The sequence below is a fragment of the Chrysochloris asiatica genome, unplaced genomic scaffold (assembly GCF_000296735.1).
Source record: "Chrysochloris asiatica unplaced genomic scaffold, ChrAsi1.0 scaffold00058, whole genome shotgun sequence".
NCBI classification, from domain to species: domain Eukaryota; kingdom Metazoa; phylum Chordata; class Mammalia; order Afrosoricida; family Chrysochloridae; genus Chrysochloris; species Chrysochloris asiatica.
The window spans coordinates 7764-23214 of NW_006408576.1; the positions used below are offsets into that span (position 1 = coordinate 7764).

The 15451-nt window shown below is 36.1% G+C and overlaps 1 protein-coding gene across 1 annotated transcript in view; it reads right to left on the reverse strand.

Annotated features, from left to right (window-relative positions):
• Positions 1 to 13529, reverse strand: part of LOC102836840 (protein FAM150B-like) — a gene marked incomplete at its 3' end in the record, with an annotated part of 21036 nt that extends 7507 nt beyond the window's left edge. The window contains exons 1-4 of the mRNA XM_006863993.1: positions 13277 to 13529; positions 11768 to 11875; positions 11600 to 11680; positions 7756 to 7820 (exon numbers count right to left, since the gene is read on the reverse strand). Coding sequence (XP_006864055.1) covers positions 7756 to 7820; positions 11600 to 11680; positions 11768 to 11875; positions 13277 to 13529 — 507 coding nt within the window. The remainder of the gene's footprint in view (positions 1 to 7755; positions 7821 to 11599; positions 11681 to 11767; positions 11876 to 13276) is intronic.
• Between the last annotated feature and the right edge of the window lie 1922 nt (positions 13530 to 15451).

Below are 15451 nucleotides of genomic sequence, written 5' to 3' on the forward strand. Positions count from 1 at the left end.
CAGTTAATATAATTTATTATTGCAAGTTTAAACCTTTGGAATTAGAAGAAAATTATTGAAAAAAATATGATAATTGTAAGGACAGAAGAAATATCAGTGTTTCAAACATTAGCCATTTCTTGGCCAAAACAAACTCAATTACTGCCCATTCTAACAACTAAGTCCAAAAAGCAAAGTGGCTTTATGTGAACAGAAACTTCTAACACAGATCAAAATTCTATCATTTGTAATGTTTTAATTTAAATTTTTTTGAATTTAATTTTTAAATGTAAAATTTCAATAATGCCTTTCCCCAAAGCAACATTTACTTTTCAAGAAGAGGAATGACTGTTAGGACTTATATATATTTGAATATTATCTCTCTTTTCTTTCCAACTTTTCTATGAAGAACCAGACTAGTATTCATTTTGCATCTGGCAAAACAGAAATGCACTCATCCTGAGACCACCCGCAGTAGTAATTCCATATAAGCGGCACCTTGCATTGATAATGATTACTCTTGCTATAAGGAGCTCTGGTATCGTAGTGGTCACAAATCAGGCTGAAAGCCTTAAGGTCAGCAGTTCAAAACTACCAACTGTTCCGCAGGAGAAAGATGAGGCTTTCAGCTCCTGTAAAGAATTACAGCTTCGGAAATCCTGTGCAGGGTCGCTATGAGTTGGAACCGACTCCACGGCACAAAACCACCACCACCACCACCACTCTTGCTATATTGGTTAACTGCAGTTATCTGTGTCTCCAGACAAGACAATAGAAGGAAACTGAATTGACAAACAGGAAGAATATATAAAAAGTGTTGATAAGCAAAGATTTCAGCTTGAGAACTAAGGTACACCTGACACGAGCCATAGTATTTTCAGTAACCTCATATGGATGCGCAAGCTGGACAGTGAATAAGGAAGATCATAGAAGAATTGATGCCTTTGAATTGTGGTGTTGGAGGAGAATACTAAAAATGTCATGGACTGCCAAAAGAACCAATAGATCTGTTTTGGAAGAAATGCAGCCAGAGTGCTCCTTACAGGCCAAGATGGTCAAACTTCGCCTCTCATACTTTGGACATATTGTCAGGAGGAAACAGTCACTGGAGAAGGATATCATGCTTGGTAAGATGGAGGCTCAGAGAAAAAGAGGAAGACCCCCAATGATATGGATTGGCTAGGTGGCAGCATTGATGGACTCAAGTGTGGCAGCGGTAGTGAGGTTGGCCCTTGTTTCGTTCTGCTGTGCATGGGGTACCTATGAGTTGGTTCCAACTCAATGGCACCTGACAACAACAACAACACTCTTTATTTATGGATGTGAAGATGTTATTTTTTCCATTTGAAAGTAGATAAAAGTTTCATTCTGAGAATATGCCCGGTCCATCTCTGGAGGCGGTGGTGATTTAATCATATGTACACACAATAAAAATAGCATTCTCATTTTCCCTAGCATACCACCTTCAAAAACTTAAGAGAAGTCTGTACTCATTCACTGATAGTAAAAAAGAAAGAAAACAAACAGACCCTTTTCTGTATGCCATATGAGAAATGGACTAGAGTGCTAGAATGAAATAGGAACTCAGGATGTAAACTACTATATGCCATTTCCTAGTTTTAACTCAGTTCCTAGCTAACTTTATCACAAAGCCGTCTGCAGTAAAATTCGAAAGCAAATGGATCAAAAGTGTTAAAACCCATGTTTTTATGACCTTAAAATAAAAAGTTATTGAAAGTTTCGTGTAGTTTATATAAAATATAGTGTCATTTTATAATAATCATTTAAACACTTTATATTTTGCTTCATTCCCCAACTTTATTTTTCTAGTACTTCTGATGCAGAAAAACATGATGCTGCTGATGATGTTAATCATACCAATGATGTCTATGTTGTTGTTGTTATGTGCTGTGGAGTTGGTTCTGACGCACAGCCACCCTGTACAGGGTTTCTGAGGCTGTAAATATTTATAGGAGCAGAAAGCCTGATCTTTCTCCCGCGGAGCAGCTGGTAGTTTTGAACTGCTGACCTTGAAGGTTGCAGTGACTGATGGTCTTACACAGTTAGTGATGGGTTTGAATGGCTGACCTTTGGGTTAGCAACCAAGTACTTAACCACTGCAACACCAGGGCTAGTTATTAACATATTCAGTGCCAACAATATTATCATCAGAATTATAGCATAGGAAAATACATGATGGTTACCTAAGTGCACTCTGTTTTTAATTGGCACCTAATCTGTTCCAACTCATAGCAACCCTGTATAGGATTTCTGAGAAGCAGCTGGTATGTTTCAACTGAGGACTTTGTAGTTCGCAGTCCAGTGCTGATCCTAATACTGGATGAGAAGTTGGGAAATATCATCAGAGAATACATAATGGCTACCTGAGTGCTCTCATTGGTAAGTGCTGCCAAATAAGTTCCAACTTATAACAACCCTGTATAGGATATCTGACAAGCAGCTGGATGGTTTGAACTGAGGACTGTGTGGTTCGCAGTTCAGTGCTGATCCTAATGGTGGAAGAGAAGTTGTGGGATGACATCAAGAACATCTTACATGAGAAAAATAAAATGTCATTAAAAAGACAGGGGTGAATAAAAAAGACAAAACGAAGTCAGAAGTCTCTAAAACTTGCTCTTGAACATACAGAAGCTAAATCAATTAAAAGAAATGAAGTAAAGCAGCTGAACAGAAGGTTTCAAAAAGCAGCTCAACAAGACAAAGTCAAGTATTATAATGAAATGTGCAAAGACCTAGAGTCAACATCAAAATGACAGAACATGCTCAGTATTTCTCAAACTGAAAAGACTCAAGAGAAAACACCATTCCTCAAGTTGCAGTATTGAAAGATTCTATGGACAAAATATTGGTAGAGAGACACTATACCAAAAATAATCCATTGATGTGTAAGCATGTCAAGAGGTACATTGATCAAGAAAAATGGTGGTGTCAGTTGCTCTGAAGGCATTTGTGAAAAACAAGGCTTCAGGAATTGAAAAAAGTACCAATTGATATGTTTCAACAGACTGATGCAGTACTGGAGGTGCACACTAGTCTATATTAAGAAATTTGGAAGACAGCTAATTGGCCAACTGATTGGAAGAGATCCATATTTGAAACCATTCTAAGAAAATGCAGAAATCACAATATCATTCATATCACAGGCAAGTAATATTTTTTCTGAAGATAATTTAAAAATGGCTGTACTAGTACATTGACAGGTTGTTGTTTTGTTAAGTGCCGTGAAGTCAATTCTGACTCATTGACTCTATATAGGGTCTTCAAGGAGTGGCTGGTGGGTTTGAACCACAGGCCTTGTGGATAACAGTCAAGTGCTTATTCTATAGCACCACACCAGGACATCAGGCTGCTGCCAAAAATTCAAGCTAGATTCAGAAGAGGGCATGAAACTCGGAATATCATTGCTGACCTCAGATGGATCTTGGCTGAAATCAGAGAATACCAGAAAGGTGTTTATTTGTGCTTTATTGGTGATGCAAAGGCATTCAACTGGATCATAACAAGCTATGGATAATATTGTGAAGAATGGAAATTCCAGAACACTTAATTTTGCTCATTAGACACTTGTGCATTGACCAAGAGGCAGTCATTTGCACAAAACAAGGATTACTGAGTGGATTATAATCAGAAGTGTGTGTCAGGCAATTGGAATGCAAATGTATGAGACAAAGAAGAATGATCAGTAGTTTGGAAATATGGCATTAGTGGTAGAAGTAATGCTGAAGATCACATGATACAATTTTGCAAGACCAATGAATTTTTTGTGGCAAATACCTTTTTTAAACAACAAAAGATGAGTATACATGTCAACTGATGGAATACACAAAGACAAATTGACTATATCTATTCGGAGACCTTGAGTGGCACTATGGGTTAATGCGCCAGAGTGCAAAGCCATTTGAACTGCAAAGAACCATGGTTCAAGCTCACCAAAGGCTCCTTGGAAACCCTATACAGGGTTGTAACAGACTCGACGGCACATAACAGTAACAACTTAGAAAGATATGATATAAAAGCTCCATATCAGCCAAAGCATGGCCAGGAACAGACCATCAATTGCTTATATATAAGTTCAAACTGAAGATGAAGAAAATTAAAACTGTTTCAAGAGAGCCAAATTATGACCTTGAACATATCCCTCCTGAATTATGAAATATGCTAAGAACAGATTTGATGTATTAGACAGTGAGGCCTGGAGAGCAGAAGAGTTGTGAGATGACATCAAGAACATCATACAGGTCATTAAGACAGCAAGAAAGAAGGAAGAGATCAAAATGGATGTCTACAGACTCAGAACCTTGCTCTCCAGTGTAGAGATGCTAAAGCAAATAGAAGAAATAAGGAGGTAAAGAACTAAATAAAAAATTTTAAAGGGCAGCCTGTGAAAACAAAGTCAATGTGTAAAGATCTAGAGTTAGAAAAACAAAAGGGAAGAACATGTTCAGAATTTATCAAACTGAATAAACTGAATAAAATATTCAAGCCTCAATTTGCAGTATTTAAGGATCCTGGTATGGTGCTGTGGGATAATGCTCTGGCCCACAAGGTCAGTTTGAAACATAAGGTCAGACGTTCAAATTCAACAGCCACTCCTCAGAAACCCTATACAGGGTCACTATGAGTGTGAGCCCAAAACCGCACTTAACAACCTAGGCAAAAGCTTTTGACTGTGTGGATCCTGATAAGCAATGACCAACACTGAGTAGAATGGGTATTCTGGAACACTTCTCTGTGCTCATGAGGAACCTGTACATAGAACAACAGGTAGTTGTGCAAACAGAGCAAGGAGACACTGAATTTTTTAAAATCAGTAAAGATTTGTACCATGGTTGTATTCTTTCATCACACTTATTCAATTTATACGCTGAACATAGAATGTGAGAAACTGGATTATATGAGATTATATGAAGACTGTGGCATCAGGATTGGAGGAAGACTCAATAGCCACCTGTGATGTGCTGAGGATAAAACCTTGCTTGCTGAAAGCAAAGAGGGCTTAAAATACTTACTGATGAAGATCAAAACCTTTACATCAGGTGAAATGGGTTGCACCTCATGTAAAGAAAACAAAAATTTTCACCACTGAAGGAATAAATAACATGATAAATGGAGATAAATATGAAATTGTCAAAACCTTAGTTTTGCCTGGATCCACCATCAGCACTCGCAGAAGCAACAGACAAGAAATCAAACTACATATTGCATTGGGCAAATCTGATGCACATAACCACTTTAAAGTGTTCAACAGCAAAGATGTCAGTTTGAGGACTAAAGTACTCCTGACCTAATCCATGGTATTTTCAGTAGTCTCATATGGATATGAAAGTTGGGCAGTGAATACAGAAGATAAGAGTACTGACTGCCAGAAAAAACAAGGCTGGCTTTGGAAGAAGTACAGCCAGAATGCACTTAGAAGCTAGGATAGTACGAGTTAATCTCTCATATTTTGTTCCTCTTATCAGGAGGTACCAGTCCCTATAAAGGGACATCATGCTTAGTAAAGTAATGGGTCAGCAAAAAATAAGAAGACCCCCAACTAGTTGTATTAGCATAGCTGCAATGGGCCCAATCATAACATGACTGAATTTGGAACAAGACCTGGCAGTGTTTTCTTGTTTTGTGCATAATGTCGATGTGAGTCACAATCAATTCATTGGCACCTAACAATACAAAAACAGCAAAATGTTCAAGAGCAGATGTGTCACTTGAGGACAAATGTGCGACTGTCCATGTTATGGTATTTCCAATAACGTCATTTGAATGAGAAAGCTGGATAATGATTAAGGAAGGCTTGATGAGCCAAAGCATTTGAATTATGGTGTTGATGAAGAATATTTAAAGTACCATGGTCTGCAAGAAGAAAGAATCGGCACTCCTGAATTCTCTTTAGGACTGATGTTGGTGAGACTAATATCTCATACTTTGGACATAATGTCAAGAAGGACCTGTCTTGGAGACAATTTTGGTAAAGTGAGGGATTCAGCAAAAATGGACACCCCCAAGGAGTTGGATTTATACAGTGGCAAAAATACTGGGCTCAAACATAACAATTGTGAGGTTGATTTAGGATCAGACAGTGTTTTGTTCTGTTGTACATAGGGACACTAAGAGTCAGAACTGACTGATCAGCAATTAACAACATAACAACTTAAATAAATAATACTAATTTCATTGTTTCTAAAGGAATTCTTAACATTTGAGTTTCATAATGAATCTTTATGCCCTATGTATTCTTTGAAGGTCTGCCAATATTGATCTCACTCAATAAGTTTGTAAATCATGGATTCCCAACAATTGAATTGTTAAAATGGAAGTAAAGAATTACTTGAAAAATGAATTCATTACAATAAACACCTCATTTATTACTTGGGCCTGTTTACAACATCTACATATTACACAGTATCTGGAATGCTATGTTGAATACATTATACAGCGCAGAAATGAATTTTGTCTGGATAGGTTGTTCACAGATTTATTCTCCATTGTTTCCAAAATATGATTGAAATGTTATTTTTCATTCATGCAACTTCAAATAATGCTCTGGGAATGGAAATGTAAAAATAATAAAGATATCAAATAATATATCAAAATATAGATTTCAGATTCTATGTTTCTAATGAAATATTGTTTGTGATTTCAACGAGTCAGGAGAATGAAATATTCTGTCATTTTGTTGAACTACACATCAAATATGGCGTGTGATCTTTTGTTTTCTAAAGTGGCGTGGTACAAATCACTCTCAGGTATACTAATATACTGAGTATATATCTGCAAACTGTCAACATAGAAAACTCAAAAGAATCATGGAAGAGTCTGTCTGCAAAAATAAATCTGGTTCACAAGGGAATATGTTTATAAAGATACTAAGTTATATTTTCCTGTTGGTTTCCATGGCATTTATCATGGTATTCCGAATGGTGTTTCTTCTTTACTGCTTTCTTCCTATGGAAAATAAGTACATTTATTGTATTATTACTCAGTTTATTATAGCTATTCATACTTTTCACATTAATTCTAGACACCCATAAGTTAAGTGCAATTACACCATACAATATTTCTATATACTTAAGAAACCGCTGTAGTTCTCGGTTCTAAGCCAATGTCATTCCTGGCATGGTGCTGTAGAGTCAGGCCTGGGATCTGAAACTCAAGGTCAACAGTTGTAACCCACCAGCTGCTCCTCACAAATCCTTTACAGAGTTGTTCTGAGTTGGAACTGACTCAGCAGCACTTAGCAACAACAACAATATAGTGTAATCTATTTTGTTTTGGACAGTACTGTAGTTCCATAGTTATGTGCCTGATATGTGTACTGGGCCTGGCACATAGATGGTAGTAAAAGGAATGAAAATCATCATAAATAAAAGTGTAGGCATAATATTTAGGTTCAATATTTGTGATGTAGTTTAAATCCTTAGTAATTCTGTTTGTGGCAATCATGGAAAAACTGGATTGGTATTTTGCCGTCACTATTAGGGATAATTTGATGCTAATTATCTAATAAAGATCAAACGTCAGCTTTTCTAGGATTCAGCGTAGACCACAGTCCAGTGCTGATCCTAAAGCACCACACCAGGAGCCTCTATCGCTGGTTATCTATAATCATTTTGAGATATGTTGAGTGTTATATCAACCTTACTCAAAGTAATGCCTAAGAATAAATCTTTCTCAACACTCATGAATTTTTTCATGTCTCCAATGGGATTCCAATATTTGGCATGTGTTCCAATGCCATTTTGCTGTCAAAGAGCTTACCTTAGGCTTCTGGCACTTTGGATTAACAGCCAACAGAGTAAGGAGTCTGGCACATTTGTAATATTCTATGTTGGAAAAAAAAATCACAGACCATTGTCAGTTACCTTCATTATAAATAAATAAAAGGCATTGTTCTTCATAAAATAAATAAAAGTCATTGTTTTTGCAAGTATATCAACTCCTGAATCCATTCATTTAAAAAAAATATTCTGAATTTCCTGGAAGCAATATGAAAACTCATTTGCCATCGAGAACTCTAAATTGTTGATTTCATAGTTTCTGGTAGTTAGGGGCTGCAGCATCACATAGTGGAGGGAGTTGTGAGTGGACAGAAGGAAGGGGTGAAAGCAGAGTCTGCTGCACAGCTGCTCTCTCGGCCTATTTTATTCTCTCAGTGGCTCTCAGATTTATCCAAATAACACCAGTTTTTCCAAGGACACAGGAAAGAGGGTCTATCCATATCCCTGTGTAACCTAACTTATAGGTCGTGTGCAGACTCAGTCCCTTGCTAACTTGATCACAAAGGCTTCTGTGTTAAAATTTTAAAGAAAATAGATCAAAAGGCAAGTCAGAAAGCAGAGAAACCTAGAATGGATGACGAAAGCAAGTAATGGACCAATTCTGAGAGCAGGCTGGTTTCCTTCATAATTTCCCATTTCACTATTCTGATAAATGTTACTGAAAATAAGTGAGGTCTTGGTGAGTGGATGCAGGATAAGCATTGGATTGCTACCCACAAGGTTGGTGGTTCAAATGCACCAGTGCTCCTTGGAAACCCCCTACATGGTTGGTATCAATCAGAATTGACTCAACAACACTTAACAACAATAATCATGGAAAGAGCTGTGGTAACACAGTGGTTGAAGCACTCAACTGCTAACTAAAAGTTTAATGGTTTGAATCCATAATCTGCTACACAGCAAAAGATGTGGCAGTGTACTTTTTGTAAAGATTTACAGCCTTGGAAACCCTATGGGGTAAATCTGCTCTGTCTTATACTGCTGCTATGTGTCAGAATAGTCTTGATAAACCACCAAAAGGGAATTTTCTTAAGATGAAGTTCTATGGAAAGCTGCACCGGTTTATAAATGACTAAAATTTACTTATTGAGAACAGCAAAATCCCACTTAAAAATGGAAGAATTCATACTCCTAACTTGAAAATATGAATGAATGAGTAAAAGTTGACAACTTTTAGTCTGTACAATATGACAAATAAATAAGTAGCTAACTCTACTTCTAAAAATATACCCTCTAAATACTAAGAGTACAGTTAGCTTGAGTTCAAAGAAGACAAATGATCCTGAGTTAGAAGGAGGGCCATCTGGACTCCTGGATTTATTGCTTTTTTTCATCAATTGCACCATAGTTTTTATAATAAAATGGTCATAAATAGATCATTTATCTTGGAGGTGGTGCATTATGTCAATTCACGGGTTAATCCAGTCAATGAATTCTAAATACTTCCCATTTGCAACATGTCTGGAAATCCTAAAACTGATCACATGTTCCCATTAAATATGAATGTTCTTTAAGGCAATACTTCTGAAATGTTAATTTGCATGGAAATAATATGGAATCGTATTAAAATTCAGATTTTGATTCAGTGGGTTTGGGGGTGGGACTTAAATTCTGCATTTTTAGCCAGATGCCAAGGTTGTTGGTCCTAGAATCTGCACTTCTATTAAGAAGACTCTATAGCTCCTTTAATTTCTAATATATTTCAGGATTCTATTAATTTTCTCTTATGCTACTGCATAAGAATATTAACTTCAGCTCTCCAGTTTTTTTATGGCCTGAGTAGAGATGTAAACCAAGTTAACAGACCCTCATATAAATGTACAGATCTGTCAGTAGTCCACCAGAGATAGGCTTTAAGGAGCATAACATAATGCATTAGAAAAGGATTGGAAAGTCAGAACATGAGGTTTTAGTCCTAGCTTTGAGAAGATCTGTGTGGTGGTGTACGATGTAAACTTTTAAGTCTGTTTCCTCATCCATACGTGAAAAGATTGGTTGTAATGTCTACTAAGATCACTTTCAATGGATAATTGTAGACTCTATTATTATGCTATGTTCATATGGAGTCCTGATGTAGCACTGTAGGATAAGCACTGGATTGATAACCACAATGTCAGTGGTTCAAACCCAGCACCCACTCCTCAGAAACCCTATACACAGTCACTATGAATTCAAACTGACTCAATAGGACTTAGCAACAACAGCATGTTTCCTATGAAAATCAACTTTTAACAATAAATATAAAATAAGTTTTCTGACTCCAAGAATTATACTCCAGTATAATAATTGTCAAGCAGAAAGGGATTCTATTTTAAAGGAAGGAAATAAGAAACTGGGGTATGCTGGATATATATGCCATGAACGAAGGGGGAAATTGAAACAATGCTTGAAAATGATGAAAGAAAAACTGCTTGGGAAATGTTTGCTGTTTGCCTTAGAGTTAGAATGCTATGGTGATAAGAGTGTGGCCAGAAAGATCAACATTTGAATCCCATTTAGTCCGGCTTGCTTGTCATGTGATATGTTTCACTTATGTGTACCACAGTTTCATGTTTGAAATTACAATAATTCCTACCTTACTGGATTGTCAATATGAATGGATAGAATGCTTGTGAATGTGCCTAGCTAAATAGCTAATGCATATAAATGTTCTAATAAATTAGAGCTGTTATCATATGGGTAAACTTCACTGATTTAAACAGAAAAAAACTTCTACTTCTTGTCAGATCACTTCATGACTTTTAAAAGGAAGGGCAGGTAAAAATGGCCAGCTGATCTGCTGGCCCCTCTGGATATTCTCTGAAAGTGATCAGTAAGATACCTAACATATTTGTAAGACTTTTGTCTTCCCAGACTTAAAAGTTTTAGTCCCTATTAAAAAATTGGTTTAGAACTCTAGTCGATATATAATAAATCACTTGCTAATATTATGCGAGGTATAAAGAGCAGCATGAGGCCCTTAAAGTAAACAAAATACATTTTACTGTGGATAGATAGCCAGAAGAACCATGTTGAAGAGAAGGATTATTGTTGTTGTTAAGTGCCATTGAGTCAGTTCCAATTCATAGCAACCCTATATAGGGTTTCTGAGGAGTGGCTGATGAACTTGAACCACTGACCTTGAAGTTCAAACAGACATCGCAGTCCAGTGGATTAACCCTCAACCCCACACCAGAACTCCCAGGGACATTTTTATACTAGTCAATGAAAGGAAACCTCTAAGGAGGAGAAAAGTTTATAGCTGAGAGCTAGACTGATGAGGATAGCTATGCATTTTTGATCCACTGATAAAGGCAGCCAGAAAAGCAGGGTTTTGAAATTGCAATAAAATTACTGATAGATGAGGTTACGATTACTGATGAAAAAAGTCTCTGCTCAAGGTTCCAGGTATGGTCAAGAAAGTTCACTCAGAATGGTTCAAATTAATCTGATTTTGTTTGCTTCCCAGACTATTGACTCAGCAGTAGCAATGTTAACAATCCATCTTAACGTGTGTTTGTCATAGTTCAGTAGATACAGATGTAATACAGAATACATCAACAAAGCAAGAAAGTGAATGGAAGGGGCCTATTCCAAGGGCTAATGAATTCCAAAGGACATGAATAATTTTCAATTTTGTGACACACTTTGCTGTAGAATTTCGTTATGTACTTCAATGAGCTGGATGCCCTGGGCCCTAACTCCATATCTAAGATGAAATATATATATATATATAAAATACATATATATATTAAATGCATAATATGTATTTAATCAAAGGATATTAAATATATTTCAGATGTTCTACACTGTACTCGTAAGTAATTTACAGATTTGTCACTTACGGTCAGGAGTGCTACATTCTTTCGAGTGGTTATACAGTCTTTCACAGTATGTGCTGCACTGTGCACTAAAATAAAGGGGACCTGTAACATGGAAGAAAAAAAAACAATCATGAGGATTCAGCAAGTTGCAGAAGAATTTGAAGTAAAGGAATTAAGAAGAAAACTTACCCGTAATATGTTGTATGAATATCTTCTTCACATATTCACTAGTTGTTTCTGTTGGTGTTACTGATGTCATCATGTGCCATGGAGTTGGTTCCGACTCATAGTTACCATCTATTTGAGGGTAAAGAAATAAGATGTGAATTATTTTCATATTGCCTGAAAGAAGCATTTTTGTTTTCATGCATCATTATGTTCAGGTAGAAGATAGTTACTGGAAATTCTGTATCACTCAGATTATTAGTTAAATAAAACAGATCTGAGCCACATTTGATTGTTATACATGACAGTATAAAAACTTGTATTCAGGAGCATGATTTTCTTCCAATTAATTAATGGGAGCACAAAGCTCCAATGTTATCTTTCCTATCCCTATCACCATAATACAGACAGTGATCATAAAGTTTTTGGGGAAGGTTATGCTTTGATGGTGAGCTTCTAGACATTTTTATTTTTCAGACCTTAGAAATCAAATGTCATAACCTGTCAAAGTTCTTGGAGGAAAATCTGACCCTTCAAACAATAAATGTATTATAGAATTTACATTTTTTGTTATATATTTAGATAAAGGTTAAATTGAACTAAAAAGCACCTATTGAGAAGGCCAGAGTAAATAAACAGAAATACACATTAGCCTTGTATACAAGATAAACAAAATTGTCAAGGAAAACTCTTTCAAGCAACTTCTTTTACAACATTTCTTGCTTTACACTTGTTAATAACAATGGTTTTCTGATCTTCTTTCTGATTTCAGCCTTTGTTTATTATAGTCATCATTAATGATTTTCATGTATCATGTTGTGCTAATTACTTAGTGTTGATTGTATGTGATGTCAAATTTTATTTTCCACAAATACTCCTTAGCTCCTTCCCAAATACCATCTGAAAGAACACTTCCATTTAAAATCTACTCACTTGCAAGGTTTAGACATCTCCCTGATGTCAGTCTTCATTTACTCCGTAACTTTGGTCAGTCTGTATAAAATTGACCTTATCATGCTTGACTTAATTGTGTCATGAAAAGCATTAAAGTTTACATGCTTCCCTCAGAAATTTCCCATGGGGCTGTCACTCTGAAACCATTTTTCCAGTTGGAAATGCTTTGCTGAAAATATTCCCATTTCCAAAATAACAGATGACAGTTCTATTCAGAATTTACTGACTCTGGTACCAAATCAGACATCTAAGAAGTGGGCAAGTTATGATTATGTGTGCATAAACCTCTTACTGTTTCATATTTCTTTTAGAAGTCTTTTTTTTTTTTTAATCAGGATTAACATCTTTTTTAAATGTGTTTTTTAAAAGACACTTCTTCTTTCAGCCAAATACAAATTGTAGTGTTTTCCTTTATATTCAACTTAAGTAAAAATACTCAAGATTGAAGTTACTAAAAAGTAGTCCATGATTATATGTGTCAGTGTCTCTGTGTAAGTGTGAATGTGAAGTGTGTGTGTGCATGTGTTATGTGTGTGTGTACGATTTGTTGAGATAAATAATGTAAACGAAATGACTTACCAGCTTTTTGCCGCTCAGGATGATCTCTGTTGTCAGGGACTTCACTCCCGTCCAAAAAAATGACAGGATAATTGAAAAACTCCAAGCTCTTGGAGGCCTCCAAGGTGCAGTTTTTATTCTCCTGAACAATCTCCAAGATGATGCTTAAAAGTGTCTGACTCTCGGAGAGTTTTTCGGTACTCCCTCGGCATGGTCCCACGGACACCAACAAGAGCACCAGTCCCAGCAGGACAGAACACCTTGGTCCACTCATTTCAGTTTGCATAGGAAGGGTCACGATGGCGCGTTAATTTAGGAATGAAGTTGAAGGAAAATCGAACACCCTTTCCAGAATCTTTGTTTATTGAACGAAGAAAGGAGATGGAGAGAGAGGAGGAGACAAAGAAAGTCAGAGAATTGGTGGGGAAGGAGAGGAGAACACTCCTTAAATAGAGCAGAGGTGGGGTAGTTGTTGTTGTTATGTGTTATGAAGTCAATTCTGACTCATAGCTACCCTGTACTGGGTTTCCGAGGCTGTAAATCTTTATGGGAGTAGAAAGCCTTAACTTTCTCCCATGGAAAGATGGTAGTTTTGAACTGCTGACCTTGAGGATTGCAGCCCTATTCGTAACCACTATGCTACCAGAGCTCCTTGATGGAAGTAGACTGCCACATCTTTCTGTTATGGAGTGACTGATGGTCTTACACAGTCAGTGAGGGGTTTGAATAGCTGACCTTTGGGTTAGCAACCAAGTACTTATCCACTGTGAAGCACAACCAATTCATTGGCACCTAACAGCAAAAAAAAACCAGCAAAATGTTCAAGAGCAAATGTGTCACTTGAGGATAAATATGTGTCTGTCTCATGTTATGGTATTTCCAATCACGTCATTTGGATGAGAAAGCTGGATAATGAATAAGGAAGACTTGATGATTCAATGCATTTGAATTATGGTGTTGATGAAGAATATTCAAAGTACCATGGTCTGCCAGAAGAAGGAACAGGTACTCCTGAATGCTCTTTATGACTGATGTTGGTGAGACTAATATCTCTTATACTCTGGACATAATGTCAAGAAGGACTTGTCTTGGAGACAATTTTGGTAAAGTGAGGGATTCAACAAAAAATGTACAACCCCAAAGAGTTGGATTTATACAGTGGCAAAAATACTGGGCTCAAACATAACAATTGTAAGGATGATGTAGGATCAGACAGTGTTTTGTTCTGTTGTACATAGGGTCACTAAGAGACAGAACTTATTGATCTGGACTTAACAACATAGCAACTTAAATAAATAGTGCTAATTTAATCATTCCTAAAGGAATTCTTAGCATTTGAGTTTCATAATGAAACTTTATGCCCTATGTATACTGTGACAGTCTGCCAGTATTGATCTCACTCAATAGGTTTGTAAATCATGGATTACCAACAATTAAATTGTTAAAATAGAAGTAAAGAATTACTTGGAAGACTATTCATAACAATAAACACTTCATTTATTACTTGTGTCTGTTTACACAATCTACGTATTATACAATAGCTGGACTATTATGTTAAATTTATTATACAGTACACAAATGAATTTAGTATGGATAGGTTGTTCACAGATTTATTTATTCTCCATTGTTTCCAAAATATGAGTGAAATTTTATTTTTCATTCATGCAACTTCAAATAATGCTCTGGGAATGGAAATGTAAAAGTAATAAAAATATCAAATCATATCATATAATATATGAAAATATAGTTTTCAAATTTATGTTTCTAAAGAAATATTGTTAGTGATTTCAACTAATCATGACAATGAAATATTCTGTCATTTTGTAGAACTACACATCAAATGTGGCATGTGATTGTTCATTTTATATAAAGTGTGGTGCCAATCACTATCAGATATACTAATATACTGAATATATATCTGCAAACTGTCAACATAGAAAACTCAAAGGAATCATGGAAGAGTCTGTCTGCAAAAAATAAATCTCTGGTTCACAAAGGAATATGTTTATAAAGATACTAAGTTATATCTCCCTGTTGGTTTCCAAGGCACTTATGGTATTCTGCATGGTGTTGCTTCTTTACCGATCTCTTCCTGCAGAAAATAAGTACATTTATTGTATTATTACTCAGTTTATTATGCCTATTCATACATTTCACAGTAATTCTAGAAACCCATAAGTTAAATAAAATGACACT